The 19,134-nt window shown below is 45.6% G+C and overlaps 1 protein-coding gene across 9 annotated transcripts; it reads right to left on the bottom strand.

The window, feature by feature from the left end:
* Nucleotides 1-170: 170 nt before the first annotated feature.
* Nucleotides 171-19,133, bottom strand: TBC1D17 (TBC1 domain family member 17). Of its 9 annotated transcripts, none has more exons than XM_061591241.1 (17): nt 19,023-19,133; nt 17,592-17,690; nt 16,992-17,066; nt 15,753-15,864; nt 15,239-15,455; nt 12,465-12,576; nt 11,044-11,208; nt 10,086-10,217; nt 9,759-9,862; nt 9,521-9,615; nt 8,080-8,196; nt 7,062-7,162; nt 6,557-6,656; nt 5,972-6,069; nt 2,937-3,053; nt 2,185-2,271; nt 171-1,416 (listed from the first exon to the last, which is right to left on the bottom strand). In XM_061591241.1, exons 1-17 carry the CDS (start codon nt 19,029-19,031, stop codon nt 1,204-1,206), a joined length of 1,953 nt encoding a protein of 650 aa, XP_061447225.1. In that variant the 5' UTR covers nt 19,032-19,133; the 3' UTR covers nt 171-1,203. The 9 variants fall into 9 exon arrangements, with proteins under 9 accessions (XP_061447225.1, XP_061447221.1, XP_061447218.1 ...); XM_061591237.1 differs by lacking the exon at nt 19,023-19,133 and adding an exon at nt 18,582-18,797; XM_061591234.1 differs by lacking the exon at nt 19,023-19,133 and adding an exon at nt 18,558-18,623.
* Nucleotide 19,134: the final 1 nt, after the last annotated feature.

The following is a 19,134-nucleotide window of genomic DNA, read 5'->3' as shown; positions in this document are numbered from 1 at the left end:
AATGCATATGCACTTTGAGAGTTAGGTCCATGCACCATTGCACTCTAGGCAGAAAAGGGGAAACCGTCTTCAAGCGCTCCCCCTTTTGTTCTGCACATCTCTGATCAAAACCCAGCCAATGGGAGTAGCTCAAAGAGAGCAGTTTTCCATCCAAAACACAAAAAACCAAATGGGTGACACTACATTGTTTAATGTATGGTAAAGAAAACAAAGTAGTCAAGGTAAGGGCTGAGAAGGAAGTAGTTAATGAGAAGCAGGGCATATGCAGACGAGGTATCAAATCCACACATGCTCACTAGGCTGGAGTACAGAAGTGCTAAGTCTGATAGCCTTTCCCTGTAGATCTATTGTCAGTTCAAAATCAGCCCACTAAAAGGAATGAGGCAAGTAGGGAGTGAGACAATCCTCCAGCCAAGGGAGGGAAGCATGAGGAGCTACGTCAACAGGAATTCCCTGCTGGCAAAGTACCAAGGAAGTAAAAGCTTTCTTGCAGCCTCTGTTGTGGAAACCTCTGACTCCACATCTCTCCCAAAGACAACCTATCCTTCCTATACCAAGTAGCCTCTTGCTCACAATCCCCGATTTCCAGTTGCTCTATAATCTGCTATCCCCCATTTCCCTTTACCAGTGACCTCAGGCTTCCTAACTCTTGTGGGCTTCATTAGCAACTGGAAGTTAATAAAAAAAAACCTGTCACCATCAGATAGATGCTCTTTAGATAAGCCTGAGTGGGTCACAGATGGATGTGTGCAAGACACAGAAGCAAACCAGGTATCCCATTGTGCAACAAGCAGTGGGAGTGGAAGGGAGAATCTAGGATCTTCAGCTGCAATGCCAGAAAACCCAAAGTGAAAGAGGAATGCATGACAACCATTAACTTACTCCCTTCCATCTCTGCATATCCCAGAAAGGGAAGGTGAACTCTATAGCAAACCCTTCAATGTTCTAACAGAGAAGGTCATACCCCAGTGCATTGTGGAAAAGACACACAATGCACACAGAGGAAAGTGTGGAAGAACACCGCTGTCCAAAAGCCCTACTTGCCTTTAGGGAGGGTTGATGTTTATACATCCACTTAAAACTCCAGGGGGCGGAGGCACAACAACATCCCCAAGCCTCTGCCCTGCCTCCTTCTCAACCCTCACCCTGCTCTGGTTAAAGTGCTTGTGTTAAGATGATGGTAGTGGTGGCGATGACAGGTTTTCAAGGAGACAGAGACTGCGAAGTGGAGGCCTCCTCAGTAGGCAGGATCTCGATGCTGCTGTCTGGCTGGCTTGGGGAAACACTGTCCGTCAGCTCCATCTCCTGGGCCTGGCTGGGCGACAGCGGCTGCGGGGAGCTAGCTGTGTCGGTGCTGGGGGTCGGAGATTTGCCCTCAGAGAGCCCCAGCAATTCCTGAACATTGCGGGGTAGATCCTAGGAGAAGCAGGGTGGGAGAACAGGATTTTTTTCCCCGTTATGAAAGTTCCCCCCCCCCGGCTTACACCCAATTAAAAAACACATTCCAAAAAAGGCATGGCTCACTTTCACGCTGCTTCAGTGGCATGTGAAGGATGGAGCCATGTGGGGCAGAGACCACAGCTCAGTGGTAAAAAGTTCAGTCCTTGCCATCTCCAGTTAGGAGGATCAGGTATATGGCAAAGGGAAAGACCTCAGCCTGGGACTTTGGAGAATCACCACCAGTCAGAATAGACAACACCAGGTACAAGGCTGCTAGCAATCTCTATACTAATGGTAAACTGAGTGCAGATCCATGTAGAGCCAAAAAAGCAGCATCCACAAATAAGAGGGAGGTATTAGCAGGCTCAGGGGAACCACAAGGGTTACGGAACTATGAAACTTCCTTAGGGCCCCCCCCCAAAAAAAACAGGACTGGGTACGCTCAGTGGGCACACAATACTGACTTATGAGGAGGGAGCGGGGGGGAAGCAGGGTATGTGGGGAATGGAATATCCTGGGAGAAGGTATGGCTGGCTGGCTCCCTGAACAGGAACACTCCACACAGCAATATTTTGTTACATGCCTCATTTGCAAGCACTCTCTTGTTCATAAAACAAGACATGCACTGCATGAAGTGCCTGCTATGCTTAGTTTGGGGGCCTTAATTTGGTGACCCTTGTATTTAAATCTGCTCTCAGTAACATAATATTTTGAAGCCACAATGAGGACTGGGGTGAGACTCACTGGAGTAGCTGCCAGCTGCCTGTAGATTGCCTCCGCCCGGCATATGATGTCTTCCACACACATCTTCATGGTGAGCTCATTGATGTGCTGTAGAGACGCAGACACTCAAAAGTAAGAAACTCAAAAGGCTAACTAGGAACAACAAAGAGGGAAGAGCTTGGAAAGGGAAGAGAAAAAAGACAGAAATGTGCATCTGTTTATGTGAGAGACAAATTGTGAGAAAAAGTGGATTATGTATTTCTGCGAAGTAGCTTTCATTTATAATGCTGTAACTGGAAAAAATGCAAGTAGCACAAGTTGGGATGCATTATGGGAAGTGGGCTGGGTAAGGCAAAGGCAGATGGATTAGTGTCTAGAAGCCGTGGGAAGGGAGAGAGAGGATGAACAGGCCTCTTCTCTTTGGGCCTTTGAGCCTGCAGAGCACTACTGACCATACGTTTTCAGATGCAGGTGTGGTGCTTAAACCCGAAGACTATAAAAGGTGATGCAGTTGCTTACAAAAGAAACCTGAACCAGTGAATGACACGTGCCTGCATCTATTAGGGCAGGAATGGGGAAGGTGTGGCCCTCCAGATGTTGCTGGACTACAACTCACCAGTGGCAATGCTGGCCGGTTCTGAGAGGAGCTGCAGTTCAAAAACATCTGGAGGGCCATGACTGTATTCCCCATCCTTGTACTAGGCAGAGGGCAAGCACAAGCACACACATGCATGCGAGTAACAACAGTAAAAATCCAGCTCCACAGGGCTCACCTTGAGGATCTCACTGAAGCCAAAGCCTGAGTTCATGAGAGCCTGCCTCTCTGCGTCCAGAATGCCACAGGCCACCAGCAGGTGGAAGTTGGGGCAAGGCAATCCCGTCCAGAGCACCTGGAACGAAGGGCAGGGGAACAGACACACAGTATAGATTGAGGAAAGGTGCCATAATTCACTGTCATGGTGAGGAATATCCTGTATCATGCTGTCAAATATAATTGTTAAAGTCTGTGCTTGCATCAGCCACAGTGATTCTATTTCTATTTGGCCAAGCTGCATGTAGCTTCTCTTGGTTGACATTCCCCAGACACCAGAAAGCATCTGGCAAGCTAGGAGAAACCTGCACTTGTCCTGCTCTATCGTTTGAGCTTCCAGGGTCATACTGTGTCCTAAGACTAAGTCACAGCCAGGTTTTTCCCGTAATGATACAGTTCAGGTTAGAATAAGCTATCTTTGGCAGAAGTTAGTAGAAGACACCCTTGCTGAATTCCACGCTGCACCTCTTTGTCAAAGAGAAAGACCGACAATAAGATATCTAAATCCACAAACAACCGTTCCTTGCTATGGATCTCAAGGAAGCTATAACACCTGCCTGGCTCATCCAGGAATTAAGTTAGAAACATTTTGCTTTTTATTTCCTGAACAGAATATTACATCCTTATTGTATTTAAAAAAAACTAAATACAAGGTTAAAATAATATTGCTTGTTCTGATTTGGGGCAATGGAGGGGCATGGGACCTTTTTTAAGAACTGGGTGGCTAGAAACTGAAAGCTGGAGTGGCTATAAATAACCTAGACCTCTAAACCAAAGCAACTACTCCTTATAGCTGTAGTGAAGCCTTGCTGTTCAATCATCCAGCAAATGCTGGCAGCTACAGGCTTCTCATTTGGTTTAGGTGCATTTACTAGTATCAGTGGTAAAACTAGAGTTACAGGACACCCATCTAATCCAGTTTACCAGGTGATCCTTGGGGTTCAGGGGGAAGAAAAAGGAGAAAGATTTTCCCATGGACCCCAGGGATATCATACCTAGGCTGTACCACCTGCACCCCCTCCTAATACAGCCAAATGCCTTAAGTCGCACGCATGCAACTCAGACACACACTCCCCAAATATTCCTTCCATGCTCTCAATATCCTGTTAGCTTGAATTTGCACCAGTTGCCCCCACACTTGGCAAGTAGGTGCAATGCACAGTCCAGATGGTGCACTTTGAGATCCTGAGGTGACATTTTGGACAAGCTGGGGAGCATCTTTCAACTTGTGTGACATGGCTACTTCACACTTATGCTCAAAGTGCAGATATGGAACAGAATTAAACCTACTCTGGGATGACTACTAAGGGTCGCCTTTTATATATACAACCCAATGACTAGAGGATGGTGGCCAGGGGAAGCTAGAATGACAAGATGTTGGCATCCCCTACAGAGTGCCATGGGGATGCAGCCCTCAAGTGGCCTACGGAACCATTTGGATGGAAAGCACATGAAGCAGTTACTCTGCTGAAGCTAAGTAGACCCAGGCCTGGCCAAGACCTGGAGGAAGTCTGTGATGTTCCTATATATTAGTGTATATATGGTAAGTGCTGGTTGTTTAGAGTATACATGGTAAGTAGTGAAAGAGGAGGGGGAGTGAATGGACAATAGAATGCTTGATGATTGGCTGAATGTTTAAAATGGCTGACAGTATAAATGAAAGGATGACAGGTAAATCTGGGTGAATGTGAGGTGGTAAATTGTGGAATAGGGGGGAGAAGAGAAAGAGTGGATTGCTTGGTGGGGTTTGAGAGAGTTGTTTGTCAGGAGATAGTGAAGAAGGAGGGAGATGGAGTTCGGATTAGTATTGAGTAAAACCATATGCTTATGTGCCTTAAGAAGAAATCTTGTTAATCTTGTTAGCTTTGTTATCTTTAATAAATACTTAATTTGGTTTACCAAAGGCCTGATCCTTGGCTGGGGTTTCACAGACCAGAAGGGAGGGTAAGGTAATGACCAAGGCTGAAGGGGAACTGTAACAAATGGTGGCAGCGGTGAAGAGAATAACAATACCAGTATTCAGAGTCTCTGGGAATACTAGTATTGGGATGTTACTGGTGGTTGCCTAGCAGGGGGATCTGTTGAGATCTGTGCTAGAGCGGATAGGTAAACCATAAGAGAGTGCGGTCCGGACTGGTGGAGTCCCTGGTGGTGCCTAGAGACAGGCAGTAACCACGAGCAGGTAGGAACCTAACAGGGAGAGCCAGGGAAGGACGCCTCACAAAGTCCACCTAGGAATTGTATACAGCAGGGGAGGGAAACCCTTAGGCCCTCCAGATGTTGATAGACTACCACTCCCATCGTCCCTTTTGGTTAGCCAGGCTGGTTGGGGTTGATGGGAGCTGGAGTCCAACACCACTTGGAGGATCACACATTCCCCATCCCTGGTATATGAAGTTTTAGGCTTGCTGGAAGCAGACTGGGTTATGTTTTTTTTGGAGGGGGCATAGCTCAGTGGTAGAGTGCTTCCTTCGCACAGGGAAAGTCCCAGGTTCAGTCCATGGCATCCCCCAACTAAAAAAGGATTATCAGGTAGCTGGGCTGGAAACTGTTTTGCTTAAGAACCTGGACAGCTGTTGCCAGGGCAAGGAGACAATACTGGGCAAAGAGGACAAAAAGAATAATGCTAGGCAGATTCATATGCTCATTTGGGTTGTACACCTCTGGATTAAATGATCCACTGGATTTCTTCAAACCCAATGACTATAAGGGCTCTATTTTGCTTTTTCACTCTCAGAAGTATCTTTCTAGCTTGCAGTATGTACCTCAGAAAATATCCCTTCACTGTCTTCTCTACATCACAACCCACACTGCAACCGCAACCTCTCTGCTTCCTCTCATGCCCATTCCCTGTTCCGATTCCCCACACCTTTCCCAACCTTGAAATCCCATCACAACATACATTATGTTTTCTTCCACCCACAACTCAAGTGAAAAATCCCACCCACTCACCACCGGCACAGTTCCCTCAAAAATGCCCTCTTAATCTAGTCTCACCTCCCACAGCTGAAGAATTTCAGAGAATGCAAATTCTCTCTTGAACCAGATCAAGATCCACCGGAAACAGAAGCACAAGGAGCCAGATTCTTTCGAGTCTGGAAGCAGCAGCAAAGGAGAGCAGAAGAAGTCAGTAACAGATTGTTTTATAGAGTCAGTAATTCCAGAGATTAATCACTTGCTTCAGCGTTTAGTTCCTTTAAACTTTCAAAAAGAATTAACCAGAGGCTAAATGAAAGGAAAAAGATCCTCTGAATAATTAAAAAGTGAAAAAGTAGCTACGTTTGTCCAGGGAAAAACCCACCAACCCTGAAGTGTCACAAGTGGCAAGCTTCTTTCTTTATCAGGGGAGGTGGCACACAAAGAAGAATGAGGAAAAATAAAAGGCATCGAAATTTGGTTGTTGTTGTCGCTATGAGCTCAGCTTGTAGACCTGAATAATCAGGGGCTCAAAATTCACCTATTTTCACACCATGATAAAATATTTCATTATTAAACACACGTTAATAGGAGAGATGTCCCTCCCCACCGGCCTATGCTAAACCACCCAGCTTTCAGTGGCCCCATCATTAGGAATCAAAGTACCTAGGAAGTCGCAGAGTGGGGGGTCCAGCACTCTGAGGAGCAAGGTGAGCTGGGAAAGCTGCCGCTTCATGGACTCCTGGCTTTCTTCAAAATTGCGGTGCTGCCAGCAGAAAGAAAGAGAGAGAGTGGGGAGAAAAGCTTAGCTTCCCCAGAAATGATCATTTTATTTATCATTTATTTCATGTATGAATCACTTCCCATGAGGTATCCCAAAGTGATATACAATATAACATGTATATATAAAAACTGTTACATATATGCAAACAATTAAAAGAGTTGTATATATAAAAACAACTTTTCAAAATTATATAAATAAAAGCAGTTTACAACAGCACATACATAAAATCAATTCACATCCACCACAGATACAGACTGGTATCTTCATCATTAGATTGCACCTCCAGGATGGTATCTGGGTCACCTGCAAGGCCACTGTCCATGGAGTTGATAAGGAAACAGGTTCTTCTACCACAAGAGCCTGAGCTCTCCCAGAGCATGAACTTACCACTAGCTCCATGAAGCCACAGAAGCACCAGAAGGCATCCACTTCGTTCTGGGTGATGTAGAGAATGGGGGACAGGAGGTCACTCATGCCTTGGACATAGCCTACACAGGTAAGCAAAAGAGATGGCATCACTGGGCGCTGGCTGTTTTCTAATCTGATGCCTCAAGCTGCAGGCCCATCAAGTTCTTTTTCTTTTCTACTAGGGTGCTGCAGACTGCCATGATGAGAGGGAGAAAATTATAGGATTGGTGAGGGCTAAAAGTGGACATGGAAAGCGGAACCAGAAAAACCGACTCAGTTCGTGGGGTCTGCAGGACTGTTGGTATCGTGCTTGCTTCTCAGCATGGAATTCAGTACCCCAGATATTTCAAGTTTCATTTTCCGGAAAAAATAAACCCCAAATCAAGTTTCTGGTCCACATGGCTGTGTAAGGAGCTTGAAAAGAGATGGCAGGTGATGGGCTTATTTTAGCACGGAATACACACTGCAATACTCAGGCCCATGTTTGATGCCAGAGCCCAGCAAGAACAGGCAATTGTTGCCACCTAGACCCATTAAGGGAACCACCTACTAGACCAGCCTTCCCAACATGGTGCCCCCCAGATGTCTTGGACTGTAGCTCCCATCAGCTTCAGCCAGCAGGGCTATGCTGGCTGGGACTGATGGGAGCTCTAGTCCAAAACTTCCAAAGAGCACCAGGATGGAAAAAACTATTGTAGACTTTTGCCAGGTTGGAGGCGGCAAGTGCCGTATCTCATCTGGCCGTGCCCTGTGACAACAAAGAATGCATTCCAGAATCCTCTGTGGTGGGCCAAGGGACTGTGGGATCGTTACACTGGTTCAAATGCTGCTACACTCCCTTCTACCCTGGACGAGGGAGACCTCTGCTTCCTCCTTGCCTGACAGTTAAGGAGCCTCCCTAGAACAAGCTAGTTGAAAATCCTAAGAAGCAGGGCTGGCTCTCCCTTGGCCCACTGTTGCTTTGCTAACCTCCCTCCCTCCCCACCTCGAAACTCACCTAGGTCGAAGTTGTACATGCAGTATGTCATCAGCACGTCATTCAGGAGCACCAGGCCGGGGTTCTCACTGCCCTCATAGAATTTGTTGTTCCTATCTGTGCGGCTCACATCCCTTTCTGCAAAGGCAGACAGGCACCGCGCAGGTTATCCATAAAGCTCATTTATTGCCTTTTCATCAAAGGTCACTCAAAAGGGATGACAAATAATGATAGGACATCCAGGAATTAAAACAACGCAAGACAAAAGAGCAAGAGCCGCAGCGAAGAAAAAATGAAGCGCTACCCCAGGAAAAAGCCCCAGAGGCTGTATGTTCAGTGGCAGACCACATGCTTTGCACGCAGAAGATTCCATGTTCAGTCCATGGTGTTCAAAGGGAGGCTATGAAGGTGACAAAAGATGAAGTTCTAGCAGAGCTCATTGACACACTTGAAAAATCAAAGCAAGCAGCCAAAGGCTTAGAAGTTTCCTGCTCCTCAATCAATCTGCCCAAGGCCCCCCATAAGCTGTCATAGCAGACTGTAGCATGCCTTTTCCCCATACTGAAACAACCCAAGGCAGCACAGTAGCCTCAAGGAATAGCAGGACATGCTGCTCCTCTTTTCCCAAAAAACAGACTGTTGCAAAAACGTTTTCACATATGCAGCAGAGCCGTTTCCATTTTTTAGACTACGAAGGTGTGAACGGCATACAGCGAGAGAATAAGGAGACTGCAGAGAAGCTAAATGAATTCTCTACATCCATCTTCATTGCAGAAGACATTCAACAGGAATCTATGGCCAAACTAGTTTGTTTGGGAGGGGGTGTGGAGTGAAAAAAGAGGGAAGAGCTAAGTCAAATAGAGGTGACAAGAGAGGAACTTCAGGGCTTACTGACCAATTAAAAAAATAACATGTCACTGGATTATAGCTTGTGCAAAGAGAATTCAATCCTTTTAGAACTCTTTGTTTGGCAGTCAATTCAGGCTGGATAAAGAAAACACTTGTTCACACAACGCATAAATTCATTTGTGAAATTTACTGCCACAAGATGTAGTGACGGCTCTTGGCCTAGATAGCATTAAAAGGAAGCTAGACTCTTCCTCCATGTATCTATCTTTTTCAGCTATTAGCCACAATTGCTAGCTAGAACATCCTTGCTCAGAGGCAGTATATCCCTCTGAATGCTAGTTGTTAGGGAGAGCTGTTGCCTTCGCGCCCTGCTTTGAAGCATCTGGCAGGCCACTCTTGGACTAAGTAGCCTGTTGGTCTGTTCCAGGAGAAGTCTTTTATGCGGACTGTTGTTAAGAAGTGTTTTTACTATCACCAACATATTGCTGTACGCAGAGAGGCCTCTGGTGTCAGGCAGAGGAAAGAGGGCAAAAAAAACCCCAGTCAACAATTCCTATTGTGATAAAGAGACATTACTGACCAATATAGACTAGGAAACAGAACTTGGACTTACCAATCAGGCTGCGGTAGCCACGCAGCAAGGAGTTCCGTCGTTCCTGTTCTTCGCTGACCGACTTCCACTGTAGTTTCATGCGGAAGTATTCATCCCTGCAAAACACACAAAACAAGGAGGGTGTTTAAGCAAGTTCAGCACCTTGAATCTTGATCCACAGACAGACCACCCCCTTTCAAGCCCCAGTTCTAGTATTTCTTGGAGCAAGTGGTCCCCCATAATCCTGGCCCAGATGTACGTTTTCCGCCGCACTTGTGCCTTGTTCTCTTCACTGGTGTTGTTCCAGGAATAATAGCCCAAAAGGTATTTCCAGGCTTCTTTGCGTGATGACATGCTGAGACCCTGGAAGAGGAGCACCAGGAGATGTATTACGTCAGACATCAAAGAACAGAGCTCCCACCCTAACATCTGTACCTGGGCTTAGATGATGGAAAGAAAACCAACTTTGTCCCACTCTACACTTACCTCTGTCCTGAAAGAGAGCTACCCCCATCCTGCCTTCTGCATTGCTTCCTAATTCTCAGAGCAACAAATGGCTTCTCATCCTCCTCCCTGCAGGCCTTACCCCAGCAAAGATCCTCCTGCGCAATGCAATGGGGTCCCCCACACGCCCATCTGGATCCAAGTGCTGCTCCCATTCCTGGTCTGTCACAGGAGCCTCCCGTTGGACAGACGGACGCTCTCCTAGTCGTGCCTGCTGCCAAGGGCAAAACCGGAAGAGAGTTAAAAGGAGGCACTGCTATATGTAAAGGAGAAAAGCCTCTCAAGGAGTATGGCAAAGAGAATGGGGTGATGAATGGGAAAACTCTTGCACTTTGAATCAGGCCTGTGTACCTGCTGCAAAACTCCTGCACCTTTCAAAGAATTGCAGGGAATATTCTAGGGCACCCTTCCAGTACTGATGGGGCAATAGGCCTAGATGACAACCAGAAAAAAATCCAAATTGACGCACACCACAGAGGAAGATCAGCAAGAGTGGCTAAGCTTACTTCAGCCTGTCCACTAATATTGATCTTGTTTCCTTGAAATCCCTAACACGCTTCTGTAGAACACCAAGGTTTCTAGAATACTGGCTGATATCACCATGGTTTTCAAACAGTCTTCCTGGTTCACTAGTCCTCAGTAATCCCCTCATCAGTTGCATGCATTCATGGGAGCCCTGGACTGGATGACGCCTTGAATTGTTCCACGGAGGAATGAGGTTGATAGAGGCGTTTGTCCCACTCACATATGTGTCACAAACTATCAAGGTGAGACTATCTGCCACCACTACCAGGTATTTTAGGGCCATTCCTCTTTTTCTGTCTCTACGGCATTCACTTCCATTTCTTTGCTCACACCTTTCTCCCCTCACTCCCAAATAATCACCTCTGGTGCAATTACAGACCACTGGGAGCAGATGGCTGTGAGTAAGAAAGGATGGCCAAAAATTCTTTTGGCCCACAGAGGCACCTCTCTCCCCCCACTGACATTCCTCTCACCCTCAGTTGCCCCACACTAGTGCTCCCTGCTCCAACACTCACACAGGTGATAACTTCAAAGCCTGTCTCATCCTCGACGTTGGCAGCCGCTGGGTCGCCGTGGGAATGCTGGGTAACCCCATCCTCTTGGTGCAGAGCCCCACGGAAGAAATTGGTGACTTTGGAGAAGCCACCAAAAGTGGCAGCATAAGGATCCTGCAGGAATCGCTAGAGAGAGAGGGAAGGGTTTTTGTTTTTTTTAAGTCAGCACATCTTGTGGGCTATGCTTCTTATGTTGTACGGTATGCGGGTCAGGTATGATTTGAAGGGATGACAGTCAGAGGGCTCCCCCATGATTTAAGAGCACCACACCCTGCAGGCTCTCTGCATAACCATACCTGTGACAAGTTAGGACAGAGAGTGTATCAGGCAGCCTTAGTGGCTATTCATTCACGTTCTCCACATAAAGATGGCTGAAAGAGCTGCTCTAGAGGCAGGGCATCTGTAGCATAAGCTGCCTCCAGAGTACACCGGCTGCTCTTTCTGCTCCCTCTGTCCAGGGCAGAGATGAGGAACCTGTGGCTCTCCAGATGTTGTTGGACTCCAGCTCCCATCAATCCCAAGGGGCAGTGAGGATGGGATTTGGAGTTCAACAGCATTTGGAGGGCCACAAATTTCCCATCCCTGCTCTAGAGCAGCCTTTCCCAACCAGTGTGCCTCCAGATGTTGTTGGACCACAATTCCCATCTTTCCTGACCATTGGCAATGCTGGCTGAGGCTGATGGGAGTTGTGGTCCAACAACATCTGGTGGCCCACTAGTTGGGAAAGGCTGCTGTACAGGGAATAGCCTGGAACCCAGACTCTTTATCGTCAGCTGTCCAGAGTCAGAAAAAGACTTTCCCCACACATCCTGACATATTTCTAATTAGTTTTTACCTTTGAATTGATTTTTGTTTTAAGCCGCTTGGGAAACAATTTTAGCTGAGAAGGGTATAAGTAAAAATGAAATAAAAAAACACCCTGTGATATCTGAGGATCAAAGGCCCAGCTCTGGAATCCAGGCACCTCTACTCCCAGTATCACCAACATCTAAAAAGTCATATTAAAACGCCATTCCCCACTGGAGAATCCAGGTGCATGGTTCCGGTACCACCTCAAACATCCACAAGATGCCACTTTGCTCAAACACACCACACACACATAGGCACACCAATGTTTTATTACCACTGCCTTCCTATTCTAATTTGTTCTCAAGAAAATCCAGAAGTCCATGTTCCTGTTAACTGCCCTACCCAGTGCTAGCACCTATGGCAAGACCAATGGCCCCGTTTATAATTTCTGATCTTTCCCAGAAAACCCCACTGCCCCCAATCTTTTCATTATCTCCTACCAAACCAGGGGTCCCGGCTGCACAACTCCTCTCCACATTCTGACCCACTAGAACCTAGTCATGACTGTGGGTCGCTCTGGAGATGGGCCTCACCGAGACAAGGTTGGAAGAGTTCTCATCAAAGAGCTGAAGCTCATCGAAGGAGTGGGAGAGGGCGTACGAGTCATGGGTGTAGACCAGGTAGAGGCGGGAATCTTTGGGTGAGCTGCATGGACAGAAGAGAAAGCAGAGTGAGCTTTGTGTCCTCCAGACACTCTTGGGTTAGCTGAAGGACCATCTGCACCTGGACAAGCACTGAGAGCAGCACCAGAGGCCCTCCTTTCAGGCCCACCAGTAAGAGCTATTACACAGGTGGGGACCTTATTTAGCCTGAGGACGGCATTTTCTTCTGGGCACCCATCCAGGGTCCACATGTCAGCAGTGGATGGATACACACCATTCTCTATCCTCCATCCAGGCAAGAAAGAGGCATTATCAGTGGTCATTCTAGATCATTCTAGCCAGGCAAGGCACTCCAGGAGGATCCAAAGCAGGGCTGGTGAGGAATGTTGCTCAAGAGGATTGAAACACGTTCCTCTTTCAACAAGCCTTCCAAGTTGAGACCTTATTCCAGTCTGTGTTGGAATGGGTTTTTAATATGTTTTTAAACCTTTTTTTAAAAAAAAAAAAATATGTTTTTAAACCTTTCATTTAAAAGATGTTTTAAAGCTTTTTAAAAAAGTTCTTAAAGATGTTTTGTTTTAATATATTTTTAAGTCTATTTTTATGATGTTTTAAAGTGTTTTTAGTGCCTTTGTTTGCTGCCCTGGGGTCCTACTGGGAGGAAGGGCGGGATATCAATCAATCAATAGGATGTGTGGTCTGGTGAGAGTTTCAAGGGCCAGACAGCGAAGCCTGGAGGGCCACATTTGCCGCCCAGGATTGAAATTCTCCTGAGCTATTAGGTCAATGGGTACCATGGACAGAGACTTTTCAGTGGTGACCCTGGACATTTCAAATTCCCTTGCCAAGGGTGGCCTAAACGTTGCTGGTTTTTGAAAAGAAATGTTGAAAACATTTTTATGTTCAACTAATTTGCTGTGGTGGAAGAATTTTAATGCTATGGGGTTTTAGTTCAGAATTGTATTTTATATTTTTATTCAGGTTCTTGTTTAATTTGCTGTGCTGGGAAGGTGTTAACTGCTCCTGATTTTTAACTTTAATGTTATGTTTTATATACTATTTTTGTTGCATTTTGATGTTTTACATGTTTTCCAGCAAGCTACTTTGTGGCAGCAATGCACTCTGAAAGGCAGGGTGGAAAACTATTACATAAAATAAACTACAATTAGGATACATGTTCAGTGTACAGTAATGTGACGAAGTTCTTCTTAAATTTTAACTTCAACCTGCAGGTAGGGAATTCCATTTAAAAAAAAGCTATTCCTTGCACACAGAAAACAAGCACATCAAGGAGTGGCTGTGGCCCAATCTCTTCCTGAAGTATTATGTTTCTACTTATGATGAGGTTTGTTTGTTTTACAGCTAGCTTCTTTTTAAAAATATTTAGATATCACTTTTCTGCTACAAAATGTACAAAGTAGTTTAAAAATTAGACAGGCTTCCTGATCTGTGGGTTGAAGTCATACAATTCAGGAAGGACTCTACTACATGATTTTGATGGATTTTAGATCAGCTGGTCAGTGCAATCCTAATTGTTAGGTCTGCAGAGAAGTCCACCACAGTCATACACAGATGGAATCATGGGCATAGAGCTGGGATAGCTAACACATGCTTTCCAAATGTTGTTGGGACTACAATTCCCATCAGCCCTGATCAATGGCCATGAAGGCTAGGGCTGATGGGAGCTGTAGTCCTACAGCATCTATAGGGCAACCACGTTGGCTACCCCCAGTATTGAGGTATTGTGGCAGGTATTTCACTAGCAGTGGCTTGTGTTAGGCTCCAAAGTAGAGCATTTTGGGGTGGGACACAACAGAAGCAACTTTGGATTTGCTGCATCCAAGTTGCCTTCAGTTGCTGGAGAGACCCCAGGATTGGGGCCCTCTCTATGCCAGCCTGGAGCTGGAAGAGCCAACTTCTCTCATTGGAATAAGAGGGGATACGGAAATAACTAAAAAAGAAAAGATCTGTGCTGCCCAAAATAAAAACAGCCACCCCCATATAAGTCTCTCTTCTCTCACACACACCTCTCCTAGCAGGGGTTTGGGAACGGCAGTCAGTCTGCCACTTTGCGCCCCGGCATGCCCCATTTAGGACTGCATTCTCACTTAACCTAAGAAAGAGCACATACAAGTCACTTGAACTTAACAGGAAAAAAACCCTGCTGGATAAGCCCAGCAGTCCATCAAGTCTCCAGCACTGTGTTTCCAACAGTGGTGAACCAGATGCCTCTGAGAAGCCCACAGTAAGAACATACGGTCTACAGCCTTTTCTCTCTGTCGCTTCCATATGACTGGTAAGCAAGACAAGTTTGGGACTAGGCTAAAGCCTTGCTTTAAGGCATCAAGGCAGAGGCTTCAAAATTCATTTCCTGAAGCCCATGCCAAGAAATAGTCTTGCATGCTAGGTATGACTTAGGACTGTTTTTCTCTCCACACACAGAATGGATGAGGAAAGCACTTTTGAGGATGCAAGGAGAGCCTTCCCTGTTGCCTAGCCAAGTTCATGCAGAATGGCTACTGGGCTCCCTTTGGAAGGAAGGGCTGGATATAAATTTGATGAATAAATAAACAATAACAACATAACCAGCACCCACAAGCCTAAGGCTAGTTAGGACAGTACCTTCCACGGAAGTCAAGCATTCTCTTTACTTCTGCCTCTTTATCTTTCGTACAAATGAGGTACCAAGTACCAGTCTCACTCACATGGCTAAGATAATGTATTTGCAAAGAGCCTTGAGAAGGGCCTTGGTGCCTCCACGGTGGAAGTGTAAGGCCTGAATGGAGATGCCGTCTTTGGTGATGAAAATGAGGTATGACCAGCCCAGACCTGGCTTACTCTTGCGGATTGATTTCAGCTCAGACAAGCTGAGAGAGAAGGCCCACTGACCACGTGGAACTGGAGATTTGGGCCCAGAAGCTGCTAGGGGAAAAAAACAAGAACAAATATGAAAGGGTTGGTGCTAGAGAGCCATTTTTTTCCTCAGAGAAGAATATCCCACAATTGTCAGTTACCTCTTCTCCCCTACCCCCATCCTGTAGCCCTTATTTACCAAGCACCCTTGAACTATGCTTCTTAGATGTACTAAGGCAGCCTTTCCCAACCAGCATTGCCAATGGCTGAGGCTGATGGGAGTTGTGGTCCAACAACATCTGGAGGCACACCAGTTGGGAAAGGCTGCACTAAGGGGCAATCATCCCCATCCTTCTTTTTGGTTACCATTTGTTTCCTCTTGGGCCCGAGACCGAGTCCCCACTGTACTGATCACGGCCCAGTCCGGTTCATACCCCGGATCAAAGATTTCTTCTTCGGTCTGGCAGCCCACTGGGTCCTGGAGAACAGAGAGAGAGATTAGCACCTGAGAAGCTATCAATTTCCTTATACCTCATCATGATCTCCAAAGAGGAGCTCACACAAATTATGAATTCAATGGAATATGCTCTGATCTTTAAACAGAAATTCATGCCTCTCTTTATGAGCATCAACAGATCACAGCCTGCTCTGCCCTCCCTCTAACATTACAACAGAGGGCCTGCTTCCTAGGATGCAGAATAAAGGAGAACTCTGGGATATTCTCACAGGATTCATTAAACATCATCCTCCTTGTTAGGAAAAAGGGAGTGAACTAATATATGTAAAGAGCAACGGAACAGTAGAAAAGATCATCGCCTGATATTTTAGGCTGCAATTCAATACACACTTACCTGGGAGTAAGTCCCACTGAACCCAGTGGAGCTTACTTCTGAGTAGACATATGTTGGATTGCAGCCTCAGAGAGCCACTGCCAACTGGGCAGTCCTAGCTAAAAGAACCGTTCATCTGACTCAATATAAAACAGTTTGAAATATTCAACATTTCTGCTGGTTTAACTGCATCACAAGAGATCTTTTTGTTCTACCATTTCCAAGAGGCCCTCTGTTCACCAGAGGAGGAAAGGACTGCTTCCTGCCTGGAAAGAGGAACAGAAAAGAGCAAGTGGCATATCCTAATACTTCACTCTCCACAATCCTCCTTGTGGTGAAAAAGCAGGGGTATAGACACCTGCCTGTAAACAGTGTACAAGTCATGAAGCAGGAAAAGCAAATTCCTGAATAACATTTGCAGCTGTTATGTCCTAGTTAATGTGTATGCAAACCAAGAACAGCTATCTAGCTATCTAACTACATCAACTCAAATCAAAGGCATATACAGGGCCAATCTCAGCAGCTGCTCTGTAATCTAGCAGCTCTTTTCTCCTGGAGACAGATAAAATAAAACCCACAATTTTTACACAACATTGTGTCTACAAAGAGCAAGCAAACTAGAACACTGGTTCATAATACAATATATTTTTTAAGAATTACTAGCGTAAAAAATGTTTTGTTATCTAAACCAAAACACTGGGATGAAATGTGCTAAAGGTTTAACTTCTTAAAAGATATTGGTGGAAGGCTTTACCAGCAAGAAAGGGAGTCTCACCTTCTTGGTGTACATGATCTGGGCAGCATCTGTAGACTCTTCTATGGGTGTCCATTGTAGCAACGTGTCTGAGCCCTAAATAAGCAGAGAAAGACCACCTCATGAAACCCAGAAAAAAATCTGTAACTGTGTACACACACAGTCCTGATGCTGTATCAAAGCAATATGAATTTGGTCATCTATATGATACAAGTTTAAGTAAAGTTGAATAGTCTTGCTTATTGTGCAAGCCACAAGGAGGAACAAAAACCTATGCAGAGTACTAAAGATCTCCACTTTACATACCTGCTCCTAGAAAAGTGACTCAATGCTAACTACTGGAAATTCTGTTCTGCCCACTCTCACTCTATATTCCACTATGTCACCAGGTGCCGCATACACTATTTCAAGCCTACATCTTAAATCACAAAGACTGGGAACTAATTTTTAAAAGCAAAAAATTAAACCTGAAGCACTCAGAATGCTGGATTTTATTCCGAAGGGCAAATTCTACCACCATACAAAACACACACAACACTGGCAGCTTTCCACCCTGGGCACGCAACCCTTCCCCAATCCTCATGCCTTTCAAATTCCCACCTATATCCCAACTTGACCAACCTTCTCAATTATGCGGATAACCCCCGGAATAAGGGAATCCTGGTCAGGATGACGCTTTGCACTGGTGTGTAAGTAGACACCATCTTTCTCAAAGGCAACCTGCAGCAGGACAGAATAAAATGAAAGATCACTGTGAAAAGGAGACTCACTCAAACCCCATCCCTCCCTAAGATGTAGCTGCAGGAGTGTAACTCTCCCTCGAATCTATACACCCGAAACATACTGTATCATCCAAACAAAGCCCCACAGTAACATGAAAGTGAATGAAAAGGACTACTTTATAAACACAACACAGAGTAAGGGCCCTTTACAAACGATAAGCAGCAAATATCCTACCACCCAGAGAATGATCAGATTCCACTTCTCCTCACTAACTTCCTAACCTGTGGAAAACAAAGCTACTCTACCAACCTCTCACTGCACTTAGAGGACAAAACACACCCGCCCTCTGTTCCTGGGGAATACTGTTGAGCCCTCCCTCTAGACCCGATCCTTGCTGGGGCAAAGGCCTCTCTCACCCTGCAGCTCCCTAACTCCATTCTCCCTGACAGCCACTTCCGGAAAAACAAATCGTTATTTCCTGCTGTTTGCTCCTCCCTCTTCATAAACTAGCTTCTCTCCAGCCGCCATCATTGTTTCTGGCAAGGAGCACCTAAACAAGAATGGTTGCGCATGCCAACATTTGCGGTGCCAGCGGTGCTTCTACCGCCATGTTGGTAGAGGGCAAAATTCCCGACTATTCTATTTCTTTTGTAAGGTCGTAATCTTTTGTCTGTGAGCAAAGTGCAAACTAGATTATACCATAACATTGAAGGAAAGTCCATATATTCAAAAGCTCATAATACTTCATACCCGAACAATAAAGTAAAATAAGTTAGAATAAAATAATGAACGAAATAACGTATAGAAATAAACAGAGAGGGGAAGCGCTAAGAGAATGTATATAGAGTGGAAACCCCTCCCTACCACATATTGTTCCCCCATCATCACCTTTACAAGGAAGTCGAATTTATCCATTTAAACGTAGAGATAGAAAAAGTGTAGAGTGACTTTCAGATGAAAGCGGAAGTGATTTCGCCATTCTCTCGTCCAATGCAAAGTTATAGAAACCTACCCTAACTAAGCCAAATGTATACAGTCTCACTCATTTGGCAGCGCTAGAAAAGCATGTGGAAGACTTTTCAGTTTTTAATGGAATTTCAGCCTAAGAGTGCCTTTTTCCCCTTCTTCCCACGCAATTCAATGGCAGCGCCATTTTTACAACGGGCAGGATCGACTCTCTCCATCTTTGTGAAGGGAGCCTTGAAGCGCCTGCCGCCAACTTTAAAAAGGGAGCATCCAGGGCCCTTTCCACAACATTTGTGCTGCAATTTTATATGCACTATGCATACTTACTTGAGAGTAAGCCCCCTTGAACGCAGTAGGACTTACCTCTGACATAAGATTGTACTACCAGTCTTAGGCGACAAGCAAAACGCATCCGTAGCCAATGAATGTTTCTATCTTCTTTCCAGGGCTCCCTCCCCCTCCGACTCCATATTTG

Source organism: Rhineura floridana, chromosome 11, assembly GCF_030035675.1.
Source record: "Rhineura floridana isolate rRhiFlo1 chromosome 11, rRhiFlo1.hap2, whole genome shotgun sequence".
Classification (NCBI taxonomy): Eukaryota; Metazoa; Chordata; class Lepidosauria; order Squamata; family Rhineuridae; genus Rhineura; species Rhineura floridana.
The sequence above is the reverse complement of the archived record's forward strand: the minus strand, read 5'-3'. Positions and strand labels throughout refer to the sequence as shown.

Coding starts and splice junctions, on each gene's coding strand:
- TBC1D17 (XM_061591234.1), bottom strand. CDS start 18,608: ATGGATAAATTCGACTTCCTTGTAAAGGTGATGATGGGGGAACAATAT. Junction 15,865..16,991: donor AGATCATGTACACCAAGAAG/GTGAGACTCCCT, acceptor TCTGTTCTCCAG/GACCCAGTGGGCTGCCAGAC. Junction 15,456..15,752: donor GGCCCAAGAGGAAACAAATG/GTAACCAAAAAG, acceptor TTTTTCCCCTAG/CAGCTTCTGGGCCCAAATCT.